The sequence below is a fragment of the Heptranchias perlo genome, chromosome 3 (assembly GCF_035084215.1).
Source record: "Heptranchias perlo isolate sHepPer1 chromosome 3, sHepPer1.hap1, whole genome shotgun sequence".
NCBI classification, from domain to species: domain Eukaryota; kingdom Metazoa; phylum Chordata; class Chondrichthyes; order Hexanchiformes; family Hexanchidae; genus Heptranchias; species Heptranchias perlo.
Window position 1 is genome coordinate 27175712 of NC_090327.1, and position 25686 is coordinate 27201397.

The following is a 25686-nucleotide window of genomic DNA, read 5'->3' on the forward strand; positions in this document are numbered from 1 at the left end:
TCCATCTCACTTTCACTGTTTCTCCGGAAAGGGTCCTACATGAAATAAATTTGGCTGCCTCACCCAATTGCCAGTGATGTGATTCACAGCATACACCTGCCTACAATTCTGCACTAATTGGCAATCTCAATCCGATTGCATCTGGTGTGGGGAAATGGAAATGTCACACTAATGCAGCAGGGGCTGAAAGAATTTTCTACTGAGTCTGAGCCAAGACAGTCAGGAAGTGTCTGTTGTAACAAATTTCTAATCCTGGTGGTAAAGAACTGATTCTAATTATAGTGGAAGCCCCATTACCTGCCATAATAGTAGAATACTCAGCAGACTGCCAAAAACTGCACTTTCAGGTACAAAACTGGACAAGGGACAACCCTAGGCGCCAACTCCTCTGAGGGAGGGAATGTAGTTTAAAAAACTGGCTGGGCATGTTATTAATAGCTGCTTTTTTTTCTTGCCATGTCTGAAATCCATCTCTTGGATGACTTCCAGGACTGAGCTGGCATCTATGAAGTGAACAAACGCACCTCGTGGAGAGATGCAAGAGTCTCACTTCTCACTTGATATTGTTTTTAGTAGGTGCCTCTCTCCCCTTTTGGCAACATGCTCAAGATCAGGAATCACAGGATGAAATTCTCTGCTTTTTAGGGTGTCCATCTTTCTGATGTTCTCACAAACTCAGAATTTTAAAAAAACGATCTAGATTCCAAGCACCGCCTCGAGTTTTCTAGGTATCCATTGCCTTGCAGATGTTATAACATGGAGCCAATTCATTATCTAACCCATCTATGCTATGAACCTGCTACCCACCCACTTGGACGAGGTGCTGAAATGCTTGATTAATCAGTTCTTGGCTAACTTCCTAGATGGCAATCAGTGGTAACCCTGGCAAAACCAAGTGTAATCTCTCAAACTTTGATCAGAGAATTCTGATATGAATATCTCAGCTGCCTATCAGATGCCATTTCTTTATTCAACCTTTCCTGCACCTCTTCTAAAACCTGTCTTGTTCTCCTTAACAGAACACAAAGAAAGCTGGTTGCCTAATGCCTGATTCTTCTCTCATTTAGCCTCCAAACTCTCCCTCTATTGATTTGTTTCTTATGTTTCTCTATTTAATTGGTTCAACTCTAGTCATTGCTGCTCTGAACTTCCTTCTCCTCCTTTGAAAATTCAAACACAGTGTCCTACACCTTCTTCACTGTGCTTAAATCAGTAGAGGTTGCACTGTATCTCACTCTTACCTCATTCTTTCCCAGGACTTCAAAACTACAACTGCTTCAGACATAACAACATAAGAAATAGGAGCAGGAGTAGGCTGTACAGCCCCTGGAGCCTGCTCCGCCATTCAATAAGATCATGGCTGATCTTCAACCTCAACTCCACTTTCCTGCCCGACCCCCATATCCCTTGATTCCCCTAGAGTCCAAAGATCTATCTATCTCAGCCTTGAATATACTCAACAACTCAGCATCCACAGCCCTCTGGGGTAGAGAATTCCAAAGATACACAACCCTCTGTGTGACGAAATTCCTCCTCATCTCAGTCTTAAATGGCTGACCCCTTATCCCGAGTCTATGTCCCCTAGTTCTAGACTCTCCAGCCAGGGGAAACAACCTCTCAGCATCGACCCTGTCAAGCCCTCTCAGAATCTTATGGCCCCGATATTACCAGGGAGGCGGGTTGGCAGCAGGGGGTTGACTGGGCGCATGGGTAACCCGCACAGTAAAATCGGTGGGTTCCCCACGCAATTGCAAGTAAATTGAAGCCACTTACCTTGGCTTCCGGGTTTCCCGAAACCTGCGCAGTGGGCGAACTGCGTGCTCGCATCACAGGCTGTCAGCTGGAGGAGCCCTATTTAAAGGGGCAGTCCTCCAATGCTGCTCCTGCAGCAAACAGCCAAAATTACAACATGGAGCAGCCCTGGGGAAAGGCTGCTCCCAGGTTTAATGATGCCTCACTCCAGGTCTTACTGGATGGGGTGAGGAAGAGGAGAGAAATCTTCCACCCAGCAGACGGAGAAGTGGCCTGCCTCTGCCACCAAGAAGGCCTGGCTCAAGATGGCAGGGGAGGTCAGCAGCACCAGCAACATATCCCGCATCTGGATACAGTGCAGGAAGCGCTTCAATGACCTAACTAGGTCAGCTAAAGTGAGCACACTTATTCTCCTACACTCCGTCTTCCACATCACCGCCCCCACCCCACAACTCCTTCGGCACTGCCAACACCACTCTATCACATCACTCCTCACGCCAACTCAAACCTCATCCTCAACTTACCTGCACTTCCTCACCTCCCCAGTACTCATCCCACCACTACCACTTAACCCAATCCTCATACTCACCCTCTGATGCATCTCTTTCACGGTCACCCTCACCCAACCTGCTGCTACCTCGGCTGCAGCCACAGGGGATGCATCAGGTATGAGTAGTAGGAAGCGTAAGGCAAAGGCTTCGTGAGCACAAAGGGGATGCACAAGGGTGTTTGACGGTTTGTCATGTTTTTTATTTATATTTGATTTTAGTTCAACTCACAATAAATATTATTATTGTCACCACTACTGCCACGTCTTGGCCATTCATGACTGGCTTGTGTAATAAGTCCCTTTCATGAGGTTCTCCCTGAACACCCACAATTGATGCCACCCATTGGGTCACTCGACAGTGAGTGTATGTGTAGTTGCACGACAATTTTGTGTAGGTGCCTGTGGTGCAGCACTGTGCTGTGGAGCTCCATGTGGCGGAGGTGGATGGGGTGCCTGGTGAGGCTGGTGATGTTGCTCGTTCTCGGATGAAGTGATGAATGCAGCCATGGTGCCCCCCATCCTGACGGTGTGAGTTTGAGGGGGTCTGCCAAGTAGGTAAATGTGTTTGCACAGCAGAGTTTAGGGTATAAATTAATAATTTTGAGTGGAAAGACAAAGGTGTTGCAGCCAAAACTTTGTCTGAAGTGACAGAGTGCCCTGCTGCAATAAATGAGGTATTCCCCCCAACTGTCCAAAAATCCTTTGCATCTCCCACTGGCTGCTGACTGAAACACGTCTGCTCCAACAGGGAGTGTTTCGCACAGCACGGGAAACAAGCTGAGGATCCTTCAAAGTTGCACCCCTGTCAAAATCTCCAGTCAATGAGGTCTGTCAAGTACCTTAACTAGGTAAGTAAGTATTTAAATTGTCATCCCGCCGGCTTTAATTTCCGGTGGGAGACCCGCAGCGGGAGCTGCGCGCGCACCCGAGCACTTCACTGGGAAACCCGGAAGTGGGCGGGTTGGAGCTGGGCTCTGGACCCGCTCCGGGATTCCCCGATTTTACGAGCCCCCCCACCCCCAACGCACCCGCTCGGCCATCCGAAAATCGACCCCTATATGTTTCGATGAGATGACATCTTCCCATAATCCCCATGCTTTTAAAACTCAAGGCATCAACTACTCATTACATGACTTATCCTGTCTTCTCTAGCTTTTTAATCTTGATTGTGAACCTCACAGGAGGAATGGTTGTGCTTCAGGTGTTTTGGCAGTTACTGGTCACTAATTGTGCCTTTTCCACCACTGTAGGCCTCTGGCTCATGCAGAAACTGAAAAAGTCTAGCTCACTGTTACAACTAACCTTCAAGGACCAGGCTGACCCTCGCAAGACTTTTCTGTATAAACTCAGTGAAAAACCAGGTAGGTGTGCTTTGTGATCTGTGTATTTGCTGTGGAAACAACACCAACAGTTGAGTGGTATATCCCATTGAAATGTATGCTTTGCTTTTCCCCCTCCCCCCACTTCCAGTTTTCTTACTGCTTTGAAAGCAATGACTACTGCTGGGGTACAATTGAACAAGTGCTAGCAACTTTACAGTACCTTACTCAAGTACATGTTTATCGTATGTAACCTTAGTCACTGCTGTTTGGAAGCCGGTCAACTATAGTGAGCATCGCAACCAAGCCTGTCTTCATCTGATATCCACACATGAGTCTGTGCCAGTTCTGACATTTTCAATGTCAGTGGTGGGAGTGATGTGGCCCTGAAGAGGGATGATGGCAAAAGGGGACATGGAAATGGGGACTCCACTCAAAGTGTTCCACGTCTCACCTGTTGCCCCCTCCTCAACCAGTACCCACAATGCTGCCTCCTCTCCCGGTGGTCAAGTCTGCCCCTGCACAGGTGCAGATGGAGCAGTCTTTGGCGGGGCCCTCACAGGATCGAAAACCCAGAGGTCGTAGGTCAAGAGCATCTCAGCAGTCAGGGTAGGGACCTGAACAACCTGCCAATACCTCTGCTGAAGCCACAGCGGATGCACCACGTAGAAGCGGTTGAAAGAGAAAGGCTAAGCAACTGTAATTTACCAAGGGTATGTACAAGGGTACTTGATGAGCTGTCAAGTTGTTAATTTAATTTTTTTTTTGTTATGGCACATTGAATTTAAACATTATCACCACCACTGCCACGTCTTGTCCATTATTGAGTCCCTTTTGTGAATTCGCCCTTTCATGTACTTCATAATTAATGCCAAGACATGATGCCACCCATTGCGTGCAATGGGTGTATGCTTCGTTGAAGGACAGTTTTGTGCAAAGTGGGGGGGTGGTGAGGTGGTGGTGGTGGTGGTGGTTTGTTCCAGGTGGCGTGAGTACTTCAAAGTCTTCAATTTGCACATCTCATTATGAGAACCCGTTAGAGATGAGGGAATCCCTCGCATCATGGGCAGCAATGTGAGCGGCTGCTCTGGCGATGGGTTCCCCATCTTCATTTTCCTCCTCCTCAGATGTACCGTGGAATAGATCCATTGCGGCCGCCCCCCCCCCCCCCCATCCTGATCTTGTCAGTTTGAGCGGCTCCAAAATGCAGGTAAATTTGTCTGAACATTATAATTCTCAGTCTCAACAAAGAAATCCCAGCCAAATGTTTGCCTGAGAGAACCGAGTGCCCAGCTGCAAAACCTCACCTTTTATTGAGATGTGTCAATCACTGGTTTAAAGGGCCAAATGAACTTCGGCTGCAACTCGTCTCTGTTTCAATAGTGTGTTTCAGAAGCCACGGGAGACGTGTTCAGGAGTAGTTCAATCCGTTTCTGTTGCAGAATCTCCAAAATGTTAACTAGCTAAAGTGTTTCAACTACACAGAGAGATGGAGTTCCAGTGCAAGTCTGCTGCACCTTCTTTTGTTTAAATGGAATATGAAACGTCTTTAACTTGAAATGTGTCTGAATTAGGTCAAATACAGATTGTTGCAAAGAAGTGTAAAACATCCCAGTGTGGATCTACTTCCTCCACCCCTCCCCTACACCTATTGCTTATAGTGAGCACCAAGAGAACAACTAACACCCTTAAAACCTCATGACTACACACCACTGGTCATTTAAAACAGACAAAGGGCCAATTGGGTGCTTCCTCCTCTCCCGCTCTGTCCCTTTGCGGAGCTGCTGCTTCATGTATATTACTCACGGCAGTGGGACGTCAACAGTACTGTTCTCACTCCTCCCCTTGCGGTCCAGTGAGAGGAAGCAAAGGAAAGCTATTAGGAAGTGAGATTATCCCAGCATATACAGAAAGACAGACCAGAGGCAGACTTCACAAAAGCATTAATGTTGTCGGTACACATTATTACCAGAGGAATTCTTGTAGAACTGTGGAACTCCAGGCACAGATCCATTTCTCCTCACTGCATAGAAATGGAGCACCCCTGAGAGTGGTCCTTAGCAAGATATTGCTTGGGAAAGTGGTCTTCGGCAAAAAGTTTGCAAAATAAAATTACTGTCCAAATTACTATTGAGAACATGAAAGATTTTCAGTATTTATGTGATTTGAAGAGATCGATGTAGTTGACAGCTGTGTTTATTAATGAGCATATGTGCAAATATTAAGTAGGTTCTCATAAAGGACGAACATCTGTCAAAAATACTGGAACAGATGGTCTTGCATGTCATCGTGTCACTGTAAATGTTGCGGTGAAGGTTTTATTAACTGCTGTTCGGCAACAAGTAATGTCACCTGCAAGACAAAGCTCATTACAGCTTGTAACAAAGTCACACAGAGTCCTATTTTGAAATATTTGGCATGTGAAATCATCTGAAGTTCTGTCACGAATCTGAGAACAGCCTGTCTGAGCTTCTCCAGACTTGTGCATGGTGTGGATGAACATGCAATCTCAATTTTGCCAGAGCAGAAGGCAATTTGAACTCAGCATTCGCTTATTGATTTGCACTCTGTTAGATGAATGAGGACCAACAGAGTTTTTTTAAAAACTTTTTATTTACAAATGTTCATCATGATCAAAATAAAAATTAAACCATACAAACAATAAAACATGACATACAAAAGGCTTTCATTTATCCAGCACCTTATCATTGCTCTCCTGTCAGAAACATCTCAAAGAACATTTGTCTTTGCGAATGGAAATCCGTTTCCAGTGGTGTGCCACAGGGCACAGTGTTAGGTCCTTTGCTGTTTGTGGTATATATTAATGACTTGAACTTGAATGTAGGGGGCCTGATTGGCAAATTTGCAGACGACACAAAAATTGGCTGTGTAGTTGATAGTTAAGAGGATAACTGTAGACTCCAAGAAGATATCAATGGGTTGGTGTAGTGGGCGGAAAAGTGGCAAATGGAGTTCAACCCAGAAAAGTGTGAGGTAATGCACTTAGGGAGAGCAAACAGTAAAAGGGAATACGCAGTAAACGGGAATATATTGAGAGGGGTAGAGGAAGTGAGAGAACTTGGAATGCATTTGCACAGGTCCTTGAAGATGGCAGTACAGGTAAATAAGGTTGAGAAGAAGGCATACGGAATGCTCTCCATTATTAGCCGAGGTAAAGAATACAAAAGCAGGGATGTAATGATGGAACTATATAAAATGCTGGTAAGGCCACAGCTGGAGTATTGTGCACAGTTTTGGTCACCACATTACAGGAAGGACGTAATTGCTCTGGAGAGAGTGCAGAGAAGATTTACAAGAATGTTGCCAGGGCTTGAAAATTGCAGCTACGAGAAGAGATTGGATAGGCTGGGGTTGTTTTCCTTGGAGCAGAGGAGGCTGAGGGGAGACTTGATTGAGGTGTACAAAATTATGAGGGGCCCAGACAGAGTAGACAGGAAGTACCTATTTCCACTAGCGGAGAGTTCTAGAACAAGAGGATATAGATTTAAGCTGATTGGCGGAAGGATTAGAGGGGACATGAGGAAAAACTTTTTTACCCAGAGGGTGGTGGGTGTATGGAATTTGCTGCCTGAATTGGTGGTAGAGGCAGGGACCCTCAACTCTTTTAAAAAGTACCTGGACCTGCACCTAAAGTGCTGTAAGCTGCAGGGCTACGGACCGGGTGCTGGAAGGTGGGATTAGAATGGGCACCTGGTGGTTCTTCGAGCCGGCGGGGACACGATGGGCCGAATGGCCCCCTTCTGTGCTGTATCTTTTCTATGGTTCTATCTTCACTAACAATGAATTACTTTGAAGAGCAGAGGTTGTTATATCGACAGATCCAGTAGCCACTTTGCACAATGCAAGATTCCGCAACCAATAACCAGGTGAATGATCTATTTTTGCCAGTGTAAGGTGGTACATTGACCACACCAGTGGAACTGACAGCTCTACTTTGATGTGGTGGTTTTCAGACAATCAGAAGATCATGTTTTTCCACGTTTGAGTCCCACCTCCAAAGTGGACAGCAGGACAGGGGAAGCAGACAAAATCAAACAATCAGGATCCTTTTAAATTAAAAAAAATGATGTAAAATGGTCATAATAGGGTGTGTGAATTATAAATGAGGTAAAAGTAAAGTCGAGAATAATAAAAGTAGGAAAGAGAGAATGGAGAAAGGGGAAACTGGATGAGCAGAAGTACAGTGTTTTAAGAGTTTATTTTAGTGCTAAAGGATGAATATCACAATAAAAATTAGCCTTCCATTGAATCAGATAGTTAAATTTCTCAAATGAGCTGCTCTTTCTCTTTGCCACCCTGTAACAACTAAGGTCTTTCCACAGATCAGGTAAGCCTTAAAGCAGGAAAGTGTGTGGATGCTGGTTGAGGACATGACCAGGCTCAGCCTTGATACCCCCACAGACAGACAGCCTTCTTGCACTCACTGTCAAGGCTCACACGTGAAGAATGGGCAGGTGCATGAGATGCCTGAGGATTGCTGCTTTTATCAGTTGCTGGTGGTTGAATTATTACTTTAACAATAGTGCTTGTTCCAGCGTTACTATACGACTTGAAAATATGAAAAATGGCTGGCCTAGGGAGTCTGGAATTTTCACAGATCCATAATGGTTCAAAACAATGATTTTTTTCCCCAGAGGTATGTTTAAGCATTAAATGTTAATGACATTCAGGGGAGGAGCTTGGGTACTGAGCTCAATGAAATACTTCCCTTTTTTTTCCATAGGCTGTCATGGTCCTAAATGAAATGAATTTTGGGCAGGTTGAACTCAATCACCAGTGTCTGCAGGCCCACTACAAAAAGCTGTCCATTATTACACACTGAGTGGCACTAAATTGACAGTCTCCTTTGTAAAGGCCGTAAAGGTTGGTGTAAAAAGTAGAAGTGTCACACTAGTGCAGCAAGATGTGAACTGCTAAGATTGGGATTAAGGCACAATGCTAGAGCAGAATAGAGGGGGTGTCACTTTCCGGCTGGCTGTACTGTACGTCACCTGGGAGTATTTGTTGCTGAGAGTGGGTGCAACAAGTTGCAAAGTGTTCCAGTCCCCAGCACCAAAATTACTCACTTCAAACACAAATACAAAAGTCCCAAAAATGTGAAAAAAATAAAATCTGTCCTTAAAGCGATGCACACTGTCCATAACTATAGGGAACTAAATGTCACATTCAATAGAAAGCTACTGCTTCCAACTGATATCATAGAATCATAGAATGATACAGCAAAGAAGGAGGCCATTCGGCCCATCGGGCCTGCACCGGCTCTTTGAAAGAGCTATCCAATTAGTCCCACTCCCCTGCTCTTTCCCCATATCCCTGCAAAGTTTTCCGTTTTAAGTATGTATCCAATTCCCTTTTGAAAGTTATTATTGAATCTGCTTCCATCACCCTTTCAAGCAGTGCATTCCAGATCATAATTCACGACGTAATTTTTTTTTTCTTCATTTCACCTCTGGTTCTTTTGCCTATTACCCTAAATCTGTGTCTTCTGGTTACTGATCCTTCTGCCACTGAAAACAGTTTCTCCTTATTTACTCTATCAAAACCATTCATGATTTTGAACACCTCCATACATCTCCTCTTAACCTTCTCTGCTCTAAGGAAAACAACCCCAGTTTCTCCAGTCTCTCGACATAACTGAAGTCCCTCATCCCTGATACCATTCTAGTAAATCTCTTCTGCACCCTCTCTAAGGCCTTGACATCCTTCCCAAAGTTTGGTGTCCAGAATTGAACACAATACTCCAGCTGAGACCTAACCAATGTTTTATATAGGTTTAGCATGACTTCCTTGCTTTTGTACTCAATTAATAAAGCCTAGGATCCCATATGCTTTTTTAACAGCCTTCTCAACTTGTACTGCCACCTTCAAAGATTTGTGTAAATACACCCCCAGGTCTCTGTCTTCCTGCACTCACTTTAAAATTGTACCATTTAACTTATATTGCCTCACCTCATTCTTCCTACCAAAATGTGTCACTTCACACTTCTCCGTGTTAAATTTCATCTGCCATGTGTCTGTCCATTTCACCAGTCTGTCTCTATCCTCCTGAAGTCTGTTACTATCCTCCACATTGTTTGCTACATTTCCGAGTTTCATGTCATCTGCAAACTTTACATGCAAACATACGAATTAAGAGCAGGAGTAGGCCATTCGCCCCCTCAAGCCTGCTCTGCTATTTGATAAGATCATGGCTGATCTGATTGCGACCTCAACCCTACTTTCCCGTCTATCTGCTATAACCTTTGACTCCCTTGTTAATCAGGAATCTATCTAACTCAGCCTTAAAAATATTCAATGAACCTGCCTCCACCGCTCTCTGGGGAAGGGAGTTCCACAGACTCACAACCCTCTGAGAGAAAAAAATTCTCCTCATCTCCATCTTAAATGGGAGACCCCTTATTTTTAAACTGTTACCCCTAGTTCTAGTCACTCCCACAAGGGGGAACATCCTCTCAGCATCTACCCCTTCTAGTCCTAAGGATCTTATATGTTTCGATAAGATCACCTTTCACTCTTCTAAATTCCAGTGTATACAGGCCCAACTTGTTCAACCTTTCCTCATAAGATAACCCCCTCATCCCAGGAATCAGTCAAGTGAACCTTCTCTGAACCACCTCCAAAGCAATTATGTCCTTTCTTAAATAAGGAGACCAAAACTGCACACAATATTCAAGATGTGGTCTCACCAATGCCCTGTACAACTGTAGCAAAACATCTCTACTTTTATATTTCATTCCCCTTGCAATAAATGACAACATTTCATTTGCCTTCACTTGCTGTACCTGCATACTAACTTTTTGTGATTCATGTACTAGGACACCCAGATCCCCCTGTACCTCAGAATTCTGCAATCTCCATTTAAATAATATACTACTTTTTTATTCCTCCTGCCAAAGTGGACAAGTTCGCATTTTCCTACATTATACTCCATCTGCCAAATTTTTGCCCACTCATTTAACCTATCTATATCCCTTTGCAGACTCCTTCGGCTCGATTTTTGGACCTCCGAGCGGATGGGTTCGTGACGGGGGGGGCTCCGAAATTCGGGGATTCCCGGGGCGGGTCCGGAGCCTGGCACCAACCCGCCCAATTCCGGGTTCCCCAATGACGCACTTAGATGCGCGTGCAGCCCCCGCATGCGGGACTCCCGCCGGCAATTAAAGCCAGCAGGATCCCACTTGAACCAATTAATTTGATAGTTCAGGTCGTTAGCAGTCCTGATTTGTAGGATATTTTAGGAGGGGTGGGATTTTCATCTAAACTTAGAGTGTTTCCCATACTGGGGGAAACACTCCCAGTTGAAATGGACGTCGTGCAGCCACCAGCCTGTGGCGGCTGCAAAGGTCCATTTGACAGGTGGTGGGGGGTGGTGGGGGGGGAGACCCTCACCCATTGCAGGAGGCCACTCTGTCACTTTGGACAAAGTTTGGCCTCCACCACCCTCCTCCTAACACTAAAATTCACAAACTTGCAACCTCAACCCTGGTGTGCAGACACAGTTACCTACCTTGCGGACCCCTCAAACGTACATCTTCCGGATGGGGGCCGCCATAGCTGCAGTCATCACCTCCTCAGAGGACAAACAGCATCACCAGCCTCGCCGGCCACCTCTGACACATGGAGCTCCACAACACAGTGCTGTGACACATCCACCTGCACAGCAGGAGGGAGAGCAACCGCAGAGAGAGATGTGTCGCAGAGGGCACTACCCTCGCCACAGGGTCTACAGACCCAGGCTCAGCTTCCTGGACCTCTCTGAGCAGCAGTGCACACGGAGGCTCAGAGTCACTCGACACGTAGTCGTGGACATCTGCAGCCTCCTTCATGCCGAGCTGCTCCCGGCTGGTCCGAGCACCATCCTCTTACCTGTCGTTGTCAAAGTCACCACTGCCCTCAACAACTTCAGTGTGCCACCGGGGACAAGGTCGGCGTCTCTCACTCGTCTGCACAAAAGAGCCCTGCAAATACACCTACACCCACTCTGCAGTGACACAATGGATGGCATCAGTTGTGGGTCTTCATGGTGATCCTCAGGAAAGGGCATTATTGCACAAACCAGACAAGATTTGCAGTAGTAGTGACAGTATAATATGTAATGTGAGTTGATCAGAAATCAAATATAAGTAAAAACTATGACAAACCCTCAAACACCCTTGTGCATCCCCTTCACGCTCACGACACGTTTGCCTTACGCTGCCTTCTGTACATGTGATGCATGCCCTGTGGCTGCAGCACAGGTAGTGGCAGGTTGAGTGAGGCTGACTGTGAAAGAGATGCATGAGAGGGTGAGTATGAGATAGAGCCATGAGATTGTATGAGGATTGGGTTGAGTGGTAGTGATGGGACGAGTACTGGCGAGGTGACTAAGTGCAGGTAAGATGAGGATGAGCTTTGAGTGGGTGTGAGGAGTGATGTGATAGAGTAGTGTTGGCAGTGCAGAAGGAGGTGTGGGGTGGGGGCGGTGATGTGGCAGACGGAGTGTAGGGGAATGAGTAAGTGTACTCACTTCGGCTGACCTACTTAGGTCATTGAAGTGCCTCCTGCACTGTATGCAGGTGTGTGATATGTTGGTGGTGCTGGTGACCTCCTTTGCCACCTGAAGCCATGCCTTCATGGTGGCAGAGACAGGCCGCTTCCTCCCGTCCGCCGGGGAGAAGATCTCTGTCCTCCCCCCTCCTCCTCACCCCATCTAATGATACCTGAAGTGAGGCATCATTAAACCTGGGAGCAGCCTTCCCCCTGGGCTGCTCCATGCTGTAATTTTGCCTATTTTCTGCAGCATCAGTCAGTGGAGGACTGCCCCTTTAAATAGGGCACCTCCAGCTAACAGCCAATGATGCGGGTGCACAGTCCGCCCGCTGCGCAGCTTTCCAGCGTAATACCCGGAAGCCAAGGAAAGTGCCTTCAATTAGGTTGCGTGCGGAGCACCCTGAATTCACTGGGCGCGTTACCCACACACCCAGTCGACCCCCCGCTGCCAACCCGCCTCCCTCCTAATATCGAGCCCCTTATTTCCTCTTCACAACTTACTTTCCTACCTACCTTCGTGTCATCAGCCAGTTTAGCAACTATACAGTCGGTGTCTTCATCCAAGTCATCGATGTAGATTGCAAATACTTGAGGCCGAAGCACTGATCCCTGTGGCACTCCACTTGTTACATCTTGCCAACCTGAAAATGACCCATTTATGCCTACTCTCTGTTTCCGGTTAGCTAACCAATCCTTTATCCATGCTAATATGTTACCCCCTACAACATGAGTTCTTATTTTGTGTAGTAGCCTTTGATATGGCACCTTGTTAAATGCCTTCTGGAAAACCAAGTGCACCACATCCACAGGATCCCCTTTATCCACGTTGCTTGTTACTTCCTCAAAGAACTCTAATAAATTCGTCAAACACGATTTCCCTTTCACAAAGCCGTGTTGACTCTGCCTGATTGCATTGAGATTTTCTAAGTGCCCTGCTATAACCTCCTTAATAATAGATTCTAGCATTTTCACTATGACAGATGTTAAGCTAACTGCCCTATAGTTTCCTGCTTTCTGTCTCCCACCTTTCTTGAATAGGGGAGTTACATTCACTATTTTCCAATCTGATGGGACCCTTCCAGAATCTAGGGAATTTTGGAAAATTAATACCAATGCATCTACTATCTCTTCAGCCACTTCTTTTGAGCCCCTAAACTTTGAAATTATGCCCTCCATACCCACGTCCAGGTCATTAATATATATCAAAAAGGGCAGTGGTCCCAATACCAACCCCTGGGGGACACTGCTGTATATTTCCCTCCAGTCTGAAAAACAACCGTTCAACACTACTTTCTGCTTTCTGTCCCTTAGCCAATTTCATATCCACGCAGCCTCTGCCCCTCCAATCCCATGGGCTTCAATTTTGCCAGCAAGCCTATTATGTGGTACTTTACCAAACGCCTTTTGAAAGTCCATATACACAACATCAACCGCACTACCCTCGTCAACCCTCTCCATTACTTCATCAAAGAACTCCACCAATTTGTGAAATAAATGGAGGCTGTGACTCGTCCAGCCATGCAACACAACAAATGCAAGGTTGACAAATGGAGACATTTATCATATCACATTTGTCATAACTTATATTCTGTTCACAATGCTTGCAGCAGTTTTTCTTCTAAAAAATATTTTTTGCTCTTTGTAAATGTAGAAAACCAGTTGAAACTGTGATGTCATTCCAGTGTATACATAAATGATATCATTTCTTTTTCCTTCCAATTTTCTGCCCTCCTCACCTGAAAGTGCTGACATGCTTGGGAACAGTTCCATAGGCACCAGTCACCTACAGGTACCTCTCCAAGGTGGCCCACTCTTCATGTATGAACTGAGGCAGTGATTGTCAGCAGGCTATTTATCTAAGGAAGGGGGAGTAATGCAAGGAGATACCAAAACCAAACCTGATCCTCCTCATCCAACTTCCATGCACACTTAGGGCTCAATTTTAAACTGAAATAGAGGTGGGGGGAACCTGCGAAAATTACAAAAATGCAGAGCGGGTTCAGAAGCCGGCTCCAACCCGCCGGCGGGATGATAGTTAAAGAACCAAATGTTCCTCATTGAGATACTTAAGGTACTTTACTTGTGACATATTAGGTAGTTAGAATGATTTTTAACTTACCTGGGCAGCTTTCCCAGGGCTTCTGATTCACGCCTGATCAGGCAAAAATAAACTAGATAAGTTAAATAAAAAACCATTGCACAAAGTTAAAACACAAAATCAACCTACCTTTCCAGCCTGCTCCGATGTCCGATATCTCCCTCTCCAATGTCCCTCTCAGCCCCCGATATCCCCCTCTTCCCCCCCCCCCCCAAATTTCCCCCGATCTTCCCCTTCCCCCCCCCGCCGATGTCCTCCCGATCTTCCACTCTTCTCCCCCCCGATCTTCCACTCTTCCCCCCCCGATCTTCCACTTTTCCCCCCCCCCGATCTTCCACTCTTCCCCCCCCGATCTTCCACTCTTCCCCCACCGATCTTCCACTTTCCCCCCCCCCCGATCTTCCACTCTTCCCCCACCGATCTTCCACTCTTCCCCCCCCCCGATCTTCCACTTTTCCCCCCCCCGATCTTCCACTCTTCCCCCCCCCCGATCTTCCACTTCCCCCCCCCCGATCTTCCACTCTTCCCCCCCCGATCTTCCACTCTTGCCCCCACCGATCGTCCACTCTTCCCCCCACCCCGATCTTCCATTCCTCCCCCCCGATCTTCCACTCTTCCCCCCCCCGATCTTCCACTCTTCCCCCCCCCAATCTTCCACTCTTCCCCCCCCCGATCTTCCACTCTTCCCCCCCCCGATCTTCCACTCTTCCCCCACCGATCTTCCACTCTTCCCCCCCCCCGATCTTCCACTCTTTCCCCCCCCCGATCTTCCACTCTTCCCCCACCGATCTTCCACTCTTCCCCTCCCCCTGATCTTCCACTCTTCCCCCCCCCCGATCTTCCACTCTACCCCCCCCGATATTCCACTCTTCCCCCCCCCCGATCTTCCACTCTTCCCCCCCGATCTTCCACTCTTACCCCCCCGATCTTCCACTCTTACCCCCCTGATCTTCCACTCTTCCCCCCCGCGATCTTCCACTCTTCCCCCACCGATCTTCCACTCTTCCCCTCCCCCCGATCTTCCACTCTTCCCCTCCCCCCAATCTTCCACTCTTCCCCCACCGATCTTCCACTCTTCCCCTCCCCCCGATCTTCCACTCTTACCCCCCCGATCTTCCACTCTTCCCCTCCCGATCTTCCACTCTTTCTCCCCCGATCTTCTGTTCCAGCGCCAATGACGTCTCGCTCTCTCTCTTTCCCTCCGCCCCCCCCCCGACCTCGGTGTTGCAGCTCCTGTCAGCAGCCAGCCTGTCAATCAGGCTAGCTGTCAGGCGCGAAACCCGGAAAGAACTTTAATCACCATCAATTACATCGCAATTGCATCGAAAAGGTAATTTTTTTTTATTCGGGTTTGTCACGCGCATCTTGCTTTGAGGGACCTTATCTCCATAACGCTCCCCCCACTCCACTGTGGACAGGTGAGGGGCGGTGGGGGGGGTGATGCAGAAGAAAAATCAGAGAGTCAGGGCCTCTGTGTGGATGTTGTCATTAGCCTCTTCTCAATTAGCTTTGGCGGAGATGTGGGAGTCGGTCGCCCTCCTTTCTTCTCAGCAGCAGAAGGCCCAGTGAGACCCAGAGAGGAATGAGGGAAAGAAGAAGTTACTAATAATTGGAAAACAAAAAGCCTCTTTTTCGATCTAATTTCTAATGGTCACCTGTTATTTTGATATAGGGCTGCAGTACTTCAAGAATGTTATGCTGGTGGCATCGACTCAGGATCGATATGTTCCTTTTCACTCTGCCAGGATTGAAATGTGTAAGACAGCTTTGAAAGATAGACAGTCTGGTAAGTGTTGTCTTAATGATTCTTTTGTTGTGTTTTCTTTCTTTAAATACCTTTGGTTGATTCTGTGTTTTTTTAAATTGAGAAACCTAGATGAAGGGCCAAGACCTATCTTCCAGGGCACCAATGAGGTTGAAATGATTAGGGAAGAAGTAGTGATTAGGTGACACCTAGACTGGGTTTTAAAAGCCTTTAGATTGTAAGGAGAAAGGGAAGACTGAGAGAGGGAAGGAGTTCCACTGGTCTGAGGTGTGTGAAAGAATGACTCTTAACTGGATCATGATCATCTCTAGCTCACTGGCATCTCAATACAGTGCCAATCCTATTCCACCTTAGGTAATCAGCCAGCTATTGTTTCTCTCAATTTTCTCTCTTGGCCGGGATTTTAACTCCCCCTCGCCCAGTGGGAATGGTGCATGGGAGGGGTTCACATTTTAACATTCTAGCTCCTAGTTCCAACTCACCGTGTTCCTGGCTGCTGTGATTTTTACGACAGTGAATCATGCCATTAACGAGGTTCCCGCTAAAGGTACGCGGGGGCCTACTTAATATTCAAAAGTGGCGGGCCGATGACATTATCAGGCCGCGACATAACAGTAACTTCACTTCAGGGGCAGCCCTGCACTGTCGGCAGCCCAGAAGCAGAACCACGGCGGGAGGCGCTGACTGGCCAGAAGAGGTCAAGGTAAGTCTTTAAGAATTACATCTGTTCAAACTCCTTGTGGGCCAGGAGTGCTTCTCTCCCCCCAGGAGTCCTCGGACCTACCTAGCCCCAGCCTCCCCCGATCTCCGATCAGCCTCAAGACTGCTCCTCCCACTGACTACCTGTGGGAACAGTCCCTGGCAATGAATCTGGCCAGATGTCGGGTGCCACTCCAGGAACTTTTATTTAAATCAGGCCCTGCTGTTAAGATCGGCAGGTCCTCCACATCCTCTGGGTGCACTTGACTTGGACCCTGAATTAGGAAAACTTTCCATTGCTAAAATCCCTCATCTTGCAGAGTGCAAAATTCATAATTTTTAAATGTTTTTTGGGGTATTCATTGACTGCATAAAATCTTGAGGGGGATAGAAGGTAAAGTCAGGAAGGAAATAAATATATACATTTGAAAAGTCAACTTCTGTTATGAATAATTCATATATTTCCATTTTTTAAAAAGAGTTTCTCTTTTGTTGCTGGGACAGGTTGTGTCTACACCGAGATGATCAACAACCTCCTTCGGCCAGTGGCAGAGGCTGAGGACTGCACCCTGATCCGCTATGACATTTTCCACGCGCTGCCTAACACTGCCAATGCGCTGATCGGACGGGCAGCTCACATTGCCGTCCTCGACTCTGAACTGTTCCTGGAAAAGTTCCTACTGGTGGCGGGATTACACTACTTCATGTAGCACCCCCTCGCTCACTCCCTCAGTCACGACACCCTGAAATGTTTTTGTGACAACATCTCCAGACGCTTTCTTGTAGGAAAGCACTGACGGAGTCGGTGTTAATTCTTTATTACATATATCCATTTATTAACCCATGCGATCAACATGATTGTATTGTAAATAGTACTAAAAAAAAATTTACATTTCAGATTAAATCTATCTAAAAATGCTTTCCTGCCTTAATTACACAGAGAAATTAAGAAAAGGCTTTCTACGATAAATAACTTGAGTAGCGATTCTGATTTATCTTTTTATTTATTGTTTAACTGTCGCGTGTCTGTCTCCACATGGAAAAGAACAGATGTTGATTCCTCCCCTGTGGAATAAACATGGCACTGCAGTGGTTTCTCAGTCACTTTTGGGTAAAAATAAAATTGAATGTATGCCATCTGATACACGCGTATCCTACCAGGTTAGAACCAACGGATGAAAATCAACGGAATCTACTGCAAATGACTGAGAGATTTTTCCATGCAATTATTAATTCCTAATCTGAGTAATCTAACCATTCGTTAAAAAAAAGTTCTTGCATCTCTGGCATCATCAAATCACTACTAGGACAGAACTGTGCCAGTTTAAACCCACGTTCCCCCGCGGCAGCCTAGTTTGTCACATTTGCGTGCTTTGTTCATTTCATGTGGTGATGAGAGACATGCAGAATGATGGGTAAAGAAGTGTAATCACAAGTGAGCAGGGCTTGGGTGACATCAAGCAGTTCGAAAACATTACCTGAAGCCCCATTATGAGTTTAGAAAATCAATCACTCCCATGTATCTGTTAGTTCTTATAATAGTTAGTGCAAAGGTCACAGCAGGATTTTTCATTTTTCTTTGGATTAATTTTATTCATACATTGATGACCGCTATCCTAGCAGGCACTGACACTCATGTAGCCAATCTTGGCCACATTGAGTAATTAGAGATTGTAACAAATTTGAATTATTTGTGTGCTCATCACGGCGAGGAATATCAGTACTGGGGAATGGAATACATTTTTACTTTGGGCACCAAGTTTCAGGTAAGGTAGAGTATGATTTAGATGCAGAATGATGCCCAACGGTGTATTTTTTGGGGAGGTAGGGAAAGGAACTTGAATTAGATATATACGTAAAACGGAAAAATTTGCAGGGCTATGGGAAAAGAGCAGGAGAGTGGGACTAATTAGTCGCTTTTTCGAAGAGCTGGCACAGGCACGATGGGCCGAATGGCCGCATTCTATGATTCTTTAAAGAGGGCGATCATCAGGTGGTGCTTGGGGGTAGGGAAGGTGAGTGCATGATAGAATAAACAAGAATGGACTTTGGATGAAATGGGCTTGATGGGCCGAATGACCATTTTTTTGCTTTGAACTTTATTTTCTTATTATGACCTATGCTGTAGCTGCACTGAGAGTATTTGGGGTAGATCTTGACTTTGTGCGATTGTGTATAACGGGCGATAACAAGTCGGCAGCCCCTTTCACATCTCTCCCGATTGTAATTTCCATTGACTTCAGTGGGATTCCCTTTGTGCGATTAGAGGTTGGGGATGGCTGGGGATTCCCTTTGTGCGATCGGAGGTTGGGGAAGATTGGGGATTCCCTTTGCGCGTTGCAGTCATCGGGGATGCTGGAGCTGGGGATTCCTACCGATCGTTAGGGGAGGGTGGGGGGTGGTTAAAATCGAGGTCTTGCTCTCTCACATCAGTCAAGATCAACTGACTGTTCAAAGACCAGTTACTGAACGTGGGACCCTTTGCTCTCAATGATTCAGTTACATTCTGGCTTTACCAATTGGGCCATTGAAGAAGCTCAGAATATTGGAGATTGTTATGACCTTAGTGAAATTATGATGTCATCCAAAATCGTGCAAGTATGCTACAGCCATGTAACGCACTCCCAGCCCTCTGTTGGTCTCTGTGTTAACTGCCATGAGGGGACAGGAATCAAAGAACTACTCTGAAATTACAGAATTGGTGGGGAATTGACTTTAATGTTAGGATTTGGTTTAATTATGTTGTGTTTGGGAGCTCCTTCTGTTAACTGTAAAAGTGCCATATCCTAATTCAGTGTTTTATTTGTTATTAAATATTCCCGTATCATGATAGTGTACTGTAAGGGCCCATATGCACCGTTTATCTTTCCATAATCACTAATTTATACATAGTGTGGTATCTAATCCTGACAGTATTTTGGATTGTACATGTAAGAATGTAAAATCCAGTTTATAAATCACACCTTCATGTGTGTTCTTTATTGAAATGACAGGGTAAAAAAAAATGAGGAAATAATTTATACACTGGTGTGGTCTGTCACCTGGATGTTAGTTACTGTGAATATGGGCCCATCATATTTGTGCAATATGAGTTTGTGTTTAACTGATCCTTATAACTGACATTTCAAAGTAGCATCCTTCTGAGTTTCTTTGGGTTAATCAAGATACATAAAGTATTTTTCTACTTACAAAGCAAGGTTTTGTGCTGTATCAGATTTGCCTGTTGTCTGCCCCTATCCGTTCCCATCATATCCAATTCCACCACTTCTGCTTCATTTCAAAGACAAGGCAAATAAGCTAAGAAGAAATCCACAAATCCTGGAAATCTGAAATAAAAACAGAAAGCGCTGAAGATAATAGAATAGGTTGATCAGCACCTGAAACAGAAAAGGTAACGGGGTAAATTTTCATCTTCACGGCCTGGGCGGTAATCTGTTAGAGTGGATCGGCTACCCGTTATAAAGCCCTCTCTGAAATCAATGGAATGAAATTCAGACGGGCTCTATAATGGATGGGCAATCCACTCTTGTCAGATTTCCGCCCATGCTGTGAAGAGCAAAATTTACCCCACTATTTCAGGTATGAAAGTCCTTCTGAAACATTGATCTGTTGTTTGCCTTTCTGATCACCTGCTGTTTTGAACCAATGAGTTGTTGGCTCCTTCATTTCTTTCAGCACAAGATTTGTTTTAACCGTAGTTCTATAATGTGCAATATGTCATTTCTACTCCTTTTAGACAATGCATTGCCATTCGCCCTTCTGAAAAACACTTTCCTTTTGATGATTTATGAAAGGTGGGAGAAGGCTCGTGTGGAGCATAAACACCACATAAACACATTTTCTACGTAAAAATAAACAACTCCCTTAACTGGACGATATATTCTTAGATCCACATTTTAATGTGAAATGTAACTGAGGTTGGCGGCCTATGCGTCTCCTACCGGCTGCATTCCTGCAATACAAAAGCACCTTTTGAAGTGATCGAACTCTCTCTCTATGGTGGCTGATATCATTGAGACTCAAGCTTATGGCCAAAGGCACGGAAAGCTGCATGATCAATAGTGTACACGATAAAGTTGTGTCATAAGTGCTCCTCTTTAAATATCAAGCCATTATGATGAAATTTAACTTCCTTTTTTATCTGTCAATTTCTATTGATTTTTGTGTAAAACAAAATATGATTGCTAATGACATCATCAAGTAGAACTATCTGAGCAGCGTTACTGAGCCTAGTGGTGTGAGGGAGCTCAATTAGTTGATGTACAGTTGACATGACAAGGTCACTGAGGCATTGTTGGGTAATGGACTGTATCTGTTGTCATCCTAAATTAGTTCTTGGCACAGTTAGGCTCTGTAATAACTCTACTCCAGCACCATCCTCTCTATAATGTCTCAGAAAATGTCTGATTTCCCTTATGGCCAAAACACCCTTGCTCCAGCCACATTTATAACAAGTTTTTCAGAGAGCCATTGTTGTGGGAGGTTGGGTATATGGATGAGGGTACTCGCAAAAATAGAACATCAGGAGAGCTACAGGCTACCTTGTTTTATTTTATTTTGGACTAACACATTTCAAGATGGCTGCTCAGGTGCACACGCACATTACACTACTGCTTTTATTATTATAATAGAAATAATAAGCAGCCTCAGTGTGCACTTATTTAACAATTTAAACAGTTAACATTAGCTGTAAATGCTTTACTATCATGACCTTTTTCACGGCTCATTTCATTAAGCAGCTACAGATTGTTTCTTGCCTCTTGTTCCAAAACTAGAGGTCATAAATATAAAATAGTCGCTAATAAATCCAATAGGGAATTCAGGAGAAACGTCATTACCCAAAGAGTGGTAAGAATGTGGAACGTGCTACCACAAGTAGTAGTTGAGGCAAATAGCATAGATGCATTTAAGGGGAAGCTAGATAATCACATGGGGAAGAAAGGAATAGAATGGTATCCTTTTAGGGTTAGCTGAAGTAGGGAGGGAGGAGGCTCGTGTGGAGCATAAGTGATGGCATAGACCACTTGGGCCGAGCGGCCTGTTTCTGTGCTGTAGTTTCGATGTAACTCGTGGGTCTGTCACACTAACATTTTGCTACAGGTCCATTTACATCTTAAATTTCTATCAGCCTTGTCAGTTTAACAAAGAAACATGCACTTTACCAAAACTAACTTGTTCTAGGTTCAGGTGCTGAATTTGAGTAAATCGAGTGATGAACACACTTTTCTGAACCATTTCCAAATTGGTGGCCAGATAAATGAGTTTTACAGATAAAATAAAATGGTCCACATTAAACTGGGTAGACTGTGCTAGATCACAGTTGAATCTGTGATTAAATTATCACCAGAATCGTATTCATCAAGTAGAAAAGAGCATTCCATTTTAACCTTGGTAATTAAGGATTCCACATTACATGGATGAATGAACTGGTTTTGTTATTCTGTTCGTTTACCTCTTTTTTTCCCCCCACAAGTTACACCATGTATTAGAGGACAGATATAATAGTTCAATCTCTCTCACAACCTTTGTCTTTCTGTACGTTATCAATTGCACTATAGTCATTGCTTTTCTGAATTTTCTTTTCCTGTTCTTTCTAATCCCACAATTCACCATTCTACATAGCCTCTATGCCGTTTCAGTCTTCAAATCATGATGTAGCTCATTTTAAAATGTTTTTTCCCAACACCTCAAAACTGTGGAACTTGCTCAGTCTTTCTTTTCCCCTACAATTTTCAGGCTTCTAAAAATCAAAGCTTGGTGTCTCCCTAACTTATCCTACTCTCTTCAACTTTGGTGGCATCCTCCCCCATAGATCTTGATCTATCACCTAGATTGGTCAATAAGATTTGTTTGTCTAGAATCAAGTCATGACTAGATTCTTCCATTTCCAAATAAGGAAACCAAGCACCTATTCAACTTATGTGAAAGTACATGGGCAAGCTGCAGTTAAAGAAAAAAACTCCCTAATCATAGAATCATAGAGCACAGTGGAAGGCCATTCAGCCCATCGTGCCTGTGCCGGCTCTTTGAACGATCTATCCAATCAGTAACACTCCCCTGCTTTTTCCTCATAGCCCTGCAAATTTCAAACAGGGAATTCTTCAAATGCACAGCAGGTCAGTCAGCACCTGAAAGTTGGTGATATTTTAGGTGGGAACCTTCATAAGAACAAATGAAGTATCCCATCCAATACATTAGCCTATTTCTTTCTGTTTCAGATGATGATCAACCCACCAGTTCCTGCTTTTATTTCAGCTTTCCAATATTCACGTCTTCTTTTTGGTCCAGGTTTAACAGATATTCACTCGGTGCTGTGGCAAGCTTAAAGTACTATCACTAGCAAAACCAAATAAACTTCCTAGACCCAGATTCCCTCTGCTACTTTTAATATTACAACCACAGGATGTAAAAACAATATCGCCAAACCATTAGCAACTCATCATATTTTCACATTCCATATCTCCAGATTTAGCCCATGTACGCACACTTTAAATCTAACGGAGATCTACCCTAGTCCCAGACCCAGGACTGAAAAGGATGACTTTGGAGCAAGCACACAAACATTCACAGACAATTTAACAGATATCTTAACAAGCTGGGTGGGATGCCTCCAGACTTTGGCCAGGAAGTTCCTCGGAGCTGCTCCCATTTAACCGGCATTGCTTTGCTGGCAGAGTGGAAGCCTGTAAACACAGTTTCTGCTGCACTTCAGACGAAGTAACGCCAGAGGAGTGGGAGCAGCACCAAGGAAATCCCCAGCCTTTATAATTATTCATGTAAATGAAAGCAGAAGTTTATTGTATACATTGATGCCATTGCAAGATGGAAATCTTCTATTTATTTTGACTAAAACTGTGTACAGAACAGATAGTCGTCAGTGCCAATATGATCCTACTATTTTTCTACATTTGCTTTTGCATCATTCGTGGTGGCTTGTGTTCTGTGTACAAACTGAATAAAGTTCTTGACTTCCTTTATTTGGAGTTTCTGGAGTCTTTCAATGTTTCAGCATCAATTTAGGCCTGGTGATAGTTACATAGCATTTGTGTTTTTGCTGGAAACCATCACCATAAGACATAGTGATGAATAACAACAGGCATAGGAGATAGATTTCCACTTCTGGATAAATATTGTACCTTTAATTTGCTTAATTTGAATTATCTGTTAATTTGATTTTTTTTCCTGTGCCTTCTTATTGAAAATGCTTAATTCGAATTCCTGGATAATTTGATTTTTTTTTAAAAGCAGAAAACAAAATGACTTTGAATTAACAGCAATAGACTGGATTAGCCTTTCCAGACTTGGAGGTTTCCAGATCTGCCTCCGAGCTGGTCCAACTTGCCGGCTCCCATTCAAGTGAATGGATGTTAAACACTCCATGGCATGATCTGAAGAAGTGCAGGAGCTCTCCCAGTGTCCAGGCCAACATTCCTCCCTCAATCAACACTGCCAAACAGATTAACGGGTCATTCATCTCATGGCTGTTGGTGGGTTGTTGCTGGTGCAATGGTTGCGCTGTTTGCCTATGTAACAGTCAAGAGTAATTCATTGTGTGTAGCACCTTGAGCCCGTTTCACTTTGATATTGTCAGCCTTAGCTCAATGGTAGCACTCTCGCCTCGTGAGTCAGAAGGTTGTGGGTTCAGGTCCTACTCCAAAGCCATGAGCCCATAGTTCAGGCTAACACTCTCAGTGCAGTACTGAGGAAGTGCTGCATTGTCAGAGGTGCTTTCTTTCGGATTTGCAGAAAAGCAGGGGAGGTTTCCCCAGTGTCCTAGCCAATATTTGTCCCTCAGCCAACATCACTAAAACAGATTATCTGGTCAGTATCTCATTGCTGCATGTGGGACCTTGCTGTGTGCAAATTGGCAGCCATGTTTCCTACATTACAACAATGACTACACTTCAAAAGTACTTCATTGGCTGTAAAGCGCTTTGGGCTGTCCTGAGGTCATGAGATGCACTATACAAATACAAGTATTTCTTTATGTGGAACTGTAAATTAAAGAAAGTTAACAGCTTCATTTGAGTACTTCAAAATGCATTGAAATAACAGTATGATAGAACAGTTTGGCTAACAAAATGGAAGAGCAGGCTCAATGGGTCGAATGCCCTATTCCGGTTCCTATAATGTACATGAAATAAATCAATCACATTGTGTATGTGGATGAGTAATTTGTATTACTTTAACTAATTCAGTTGTCTAATGAAAATTATATCCAGATGTAAAACACTGGTATCTGTAAATTAACCATGAAACTGTCGGATTGTCATAAAAACATATCTGGTTCGCTATTGCCCGTTAGGGAAGGAATCCTGCTGTCTTTAGCTGGTCTGGCCCATATGTGACTCCAGTCCCACACCAACATGGTTGACTCTTGATTGCCCTCTGAAACAACTTAATAAGCCACTCAGTCTGATCAAAATTTCTCAACTAGGAATGGGTAATAAATGCTGACCTTGCCAGCAACACACACATCCCAAGATTGAATTAAAAAAATGACAGACCTCCATAATCTGTGTTGATTAGGAACATAGGAACAGGAGTAGGCCATTCAGCCCCTCGTGCCTGCTCCGCCATTTGATAAGATCATGGCTGATCTGTGATCTAACTCCATATACCTGCCTTTGGCCCATATCCCTTAATACCTTTGCCAAAAAGCTTTCTATCTCAGATTTAAATTTAGCAATTGAGCTAGTATCAATTGCCGTTTGCGGAAGAGAGTTCCAAACTTCTACAACCCTTTGTGTGTAGAAATGTTTTCTAATCTCGCTCCTGAAAGTGATTGTATTGCATGTTTATTCCCACTGTATAAAGTAGCCTTAAAAATGCAAAGTAGTTTCTGTATTAAATTTTCTGTGTATGTCATGCACTTATTTGGGCATCACCACTTTGTGACACAGTCACACTGGCAGCTGCACACTTCTGCTACTAGATGGAGTTCCAGAAGCTG

The 25686-nt window shown here is 44.6% G+C and overlaps 1 protein-coding gene across 1 annotated transcript in view; it reads left to right on the forward strand.

The window, feature by feature from the left end:
- Window positions 1–23710, forward strand: part of fam135b (family with sequence similarity 135 member B) — a 392147-nt gene extending 368437 nt beyond the window's left edge. The window contains exons 18-20 of the mRNA XM_067978580.1: window positions 3553–3663; window positions 15942–16055; window positions 17238–23710. Coding sequence (XP_067834681.1) covers window positions 3553–3663; window positions 15942–16055; window positions 17238–17443 — 431 coding nt within the window. The 3' untranslated portion in view covers window positions 17444–23710. The remainder of the gene's footprint in view (window positions 1–3552; window positions 3664–15941; window positions 16056–17237) is intronic.
- Window positions 23711–25686: the final 1976 nt, after the last annotated feature.